Genomic DNA, 4,224 nt, shown 5'->3' with positions numbered 1-4,224 from the left:
GGAATAAAGGTGCAACACTGATCTCCAAAAATAGAGCACACACCACCTTTTTCAGCTAACAACATGTCAACAGCAATACGGTTCTGGAAAGCCATCAGAGAGGTAGCTGACAATTGTTCATGGACGGCAGAGAAGCCTTGTTCTGTTTTATTTCCCAGCCTCTGGACGTTATAATGGATGTAGTTGATCCTGTCTACATTTTTATTTATAGTACACCACCAGCATAAGAAAGATTCAAATCCTGCAGAAACTTGATTGGCTAGTTTATACTCATCAGGAACACCTCTGGGTACACCAATGCTATCAATATAAGTAGGGTCATCTCCACTCCATGCATTTTCAGATGCCCTCCTCCTTCTAGTATGCCCTGTGTGAGGTAAAATGTTGTTTGCAGTCGTTAACAATTCATCTGTTGTGAGTGATGTAACAGAAACAGGTAAAATCAAGGTGACCGCAGCACATAATCCAGTGGTGTTACATGGAAGTCTGTCAAACAATTTGTCATCTCCACACCACCACCAGATGTCGCTGCGGGATTGAGGTTTAAAAAAAAATGGATACCAGTAAAATACTTGCACATTGTGTTTCATTTAGTGTGCCTAGTTTCGGGCCCACTCCGGTCCTGTTTACACAGGTGAAATTTGCCACAGCTACTTTTTTCAAAAAGATTGTTTTTTTGTTTTTGTTTTTCTTCTCAGCTGTGGTCAGGGGATAGATCTTATCCCAATAGGTGCAATTATCAGATGGGACCGTATAATTCATTATATTTAGAAGACATTGAGGAGTTATGGTAGCAGGAACCACGCGTAACAGCGGTCTGGCTCCCATACACACAAGACAATCATTAGACACTGTTTTAGCTGCTTGTTCTGCCATTAAAAGCCAGATGTTTGTTTGCCCAGAGATTCCAGTGGTGACTTGAAACAATTCATCTGTTTTAAGCGGTCCATTAATATTTTGAATTTTTATCTGTTCACCTTGGGCAGAAGTAAGAATCCCTTGTATCTCATCTCCTTCTTGTGTAATATTTGCGGGGCACAAATACAAAGGCCAACATGGATCGGTTCCACTGGACCGTGCACATAGAAATGAGGAAGAACAGCCTTCCTTCTCAAGGGGTTCTGCTGTGGAGTTTATTGTCATAGTGAAAACTTTGGAGGCATGGTTAACAGTGAACCCTGATATTCTACTCATCCATTTCTTAGCTAAAGGTGTCCATCCATATGACCCCTTTTTCCACTGTCCAGTGGTTCTAAATATGTCTCCCCAACCATTATGAGTTATTTGAACTACGCGAGGAAATAGGTAGAAATCATAACCGCGCCAATTTCCTGGGTCATGTTTAAAGCTTTGCGAGAATGTTTGAAAAGGAATAGTCACCAAACTGATTACTCTAGTAGAGTTATAGCAGAGATAGACGTCCCTTTTACAAATAGCTGGATCATGGGGGCAACAAGAATCCTTGCCCTGAGTGAGAGCTAAAGACAAAACTAATATGAATAATCGCAACATCATCTAGGTTCAAACTTCAAAAAGTGTTCTATGGATAATCTTTTTACACAATGGTCTACTTCCTATGACCTCTCGGCAGAGTTGTTGAACCTTCACCAGTTTGAGATGGTTGTATACTAAAAATACAACCCCCTTTGTACGATGGACTTCCACTGAAGGTCGGTGAAGGAGACCAAATGTGTATTCTATAACAAGTACCACAGTAGAATTACTAGAGTGCTAAGCAGTACGGTAAGGTTCCAGAGAATAATTAAGAAGGTGATTTTACTTATTACTCATCTGATCTAACTATCCCTTTCTTGCAATCCATTTAGAAAACAAATCTATTATAACCAAACAGAATTGAAAGGATAAATAGGTTTAGGGAAAGCACCTTTTTTAGGTCTTAAATTTCCTTGAAGATTATGTTTAGCACATATTAGACATGCTTTACAAAAGTTTTTTGCATAGAATATAAATCCATATGCTGTATAATGATGCTCAATGCTCAATCAATCCTACAATCTTCCCGGTTGAGACATGAGTAAAATCATGACTCAATATAGCAGCTCATTCAAAGAATTTTTTTTATTTGGAAGGATTGGTTTATGTTCTGGTCACATATAGGTGCCATCATGGATTTTAAGATAGTTTGGCTGATTAACATGTTTGTTTCGTTGAATGTTATTCCCACTTCACATGTATTTAATAAGAAATGTTATGTTTAATGCAATGTTACGATGAAATTAGGACAGCAACTAACAATTATTTTGTATATCAGTCTATCGTTAATTCTTTCGATTAATTGGTTAGCCAAAAGTTCTGTAAAGAAGATTACTAATGACATTAAACCAGGTGAAACCAAAACATCTCCTCCTGAAGAGCTCCGGACGGGAAGTACTGACAGACAAAAACATTTTATAATCGTATTTGCAACATGTTTATAAATTTATTCTACAGTTTTGGTATGATTACTGATCCAAGTGGGTTACTCTGTTGGGGAAAGCCAGATTTTACATGTATATTATGTTTTAGAGTCTCTACACTCCATTTAATGATGAATCACTAAATTTGTTTACGAATATGCAAATAATCAATTAATATGATTAATGTTTTCAGCCACAGATAAAATACATGAGATGGGCAACACAGAGTACCTACAGCCCAGATGTTCAACTTTTATAGTGAAGTTATTATTTTAATGAATGTATTATTTTGCTTGATACAGAGAGAGCATAGTAGGTAAAAATATAAGAGTGGGGTTTAACTCTGCACAATTCTATATATTCAGAAGAAAGTACTGTATTTACTGTCTGTCTCAGTTGTTCAATTAAAATCATTTACAAAGTGGAAAACAGTCCTAATTCCACATTCATCAGAGCCGGTGATACTTCAACATTGATAAACAGCATCTAGTAAGTGTAGTGTTTAAAAATGTTTATTAATGTAGCAAAATGCTCCTTTTCTCTTTAAACAATGAATTCCTCTCATCAGTACTGATGCTCATGTCAAGCATAAAAAAAGGGCATGCATAATGCATAGTACCAATGACACCAGACCAATAGTGTCCCTACCAAGGTTCAAATCAAACCTACGCTCTCGGGTGCCATCCTTCATTGCAGCGCCCCATATTTTTTATTTATTTATTTATTTATTATTTTTTATCCAAGTAAGTTTTTCATAGTCTTTATCAGGACCTGGAGAGTCTTTGTACCACATGGTAATGTGTAGGTCATTCGGGTCCATGGACTGCTGTACAGTCAGGGATGGGATGCCCAGCCTCTGTCTAAGCAAAGCATGGCTAGAGCATCCCTGCCTATGAGGTTAACTGGACATTCAGGTAAAGTCAGTACAGACAGCCGGCAGGAGAGTCCTTCAGGGTCTCTCAACCACACAAGCTGGATCTCCTGCACAGCCTTTAAATGACCTTGAGCTGATCGGACTATGACAGTCTCAGGTCCTTGGCCAGCACCTGGAATTTGTTGTTTAACAGTTGTTCTGCATGCACCACTGTCACACAGGAAAACTGTTGGGGTGCTATTCACATGTATAGTTAATACAACTAATCCTTATTTGTGCATATTAATTATGTTTTTGATAAAAATGCTTTGGCTAAAATGCCATCAGAACGCTGATAAATAGAGAGGAAAAAGGGACGAGAAGAGAGGGACAAAACCTAGAACAAATAATGGATGTCTATTATATTAACATTTCTCTATCTGTAGAATGGGTCTGTTTTATAGGTTTTCTTGTCAGGGGGCCCCCTGCCTGTCCATGCCTAGGGCCCCAAATTTCCTAAATCCGCCCCTGCCTATAGACCATCATGACAGGAAAAAATGGATTTTCAGCTGGCCCCTGACCCGCCAAAGGATTTGGCAGCTCAATTAAAGGAAACACCTCAGTTTCAGGTTTGGGTTCAGGGGCTGGCTGTGGGGAGATTAAGCCATATCTTTTGACCAAGCCCCCACAGGTCCCCCAGAACGGGTAACCCTTGTGGAGGTGCTGGGCAGCAGCAGCACCAAGTTCATTTGGGTCTTGCTGTAAAGCTGCTTGTGCAGCTGCTTGTGCTTGCTGTAATAATGCTGAATATGGACCTACAGGTAAATCATCTTTACGATGGGTATGTGCAAGGGTATGGGTTCTTATATTGTGGTTCTGCAGGCTCCTGTATCACACAAAATTTAACAGGAGTGCCCTGGACCATCAGAACTATTTCTGGTCTATATTTTCTTT

The 4,224-nt window shown here is 39.2% G+C and overlaps 1 protein-coding gene across 1 annotated transcript; it reads right to left on the bottom strand.

Moving 5' to 3' along the window:
* Nucleotides 1-248: 248 nt before the first annotated feature.
* On the bottom strand, nt 249-2,007 carry LOC119791603. Its single transcript, XM_038297795.1, has 2 exons — nt 538-2,007; nt 249-308 (listed from the first exon to the last, which is right to left on the bottom strand). Exon 1 carries the CDS (start codon nt 1,513-1,515, stop codon nt 544-546), a length of 972 nt encoding a protein of 323 aa, XP_038153723.1. The 5' UTR covers nt 1,516-2,007; the 3' UTR covers nt 249-308; nt 538-543.
* Between the last annotated feature and the right edge of the window lie 2,217 nt (nt 2,008-4,224).

The sequence above is a fragment of the Cyprinodon tularosa genome, unplaced genomic scaffold (assembly GCF_016077235.1).
Source record: "Cyprinodon tularosa strain WSP-4 unplaced genomic scaffold, ASM1607723v1 ctg397, whole genome shotgun sequence".
Lineage (NCBI taxonomy): Eukaryota > Metazoa > Chordata > Actinopteri > Cyprinodontiformes > Cyprinodontidae > Cyprinodon > Cyprinodon tularosa.
Note: the sequence above shows the minus strand (reverse complement) of the source record. Positions and strands in the feature narration are given on the sequence as shown.

What these genes read in the sequence shown, in the direction of transcription:
- LOC119791603 (XM_038297795.1), bottom strand. Translation starts at nt 1,515, where the DNA reads ATGATGTTGCGATTATTCATATTAGTTTTGTCTTTAGCTCTCACTCAG.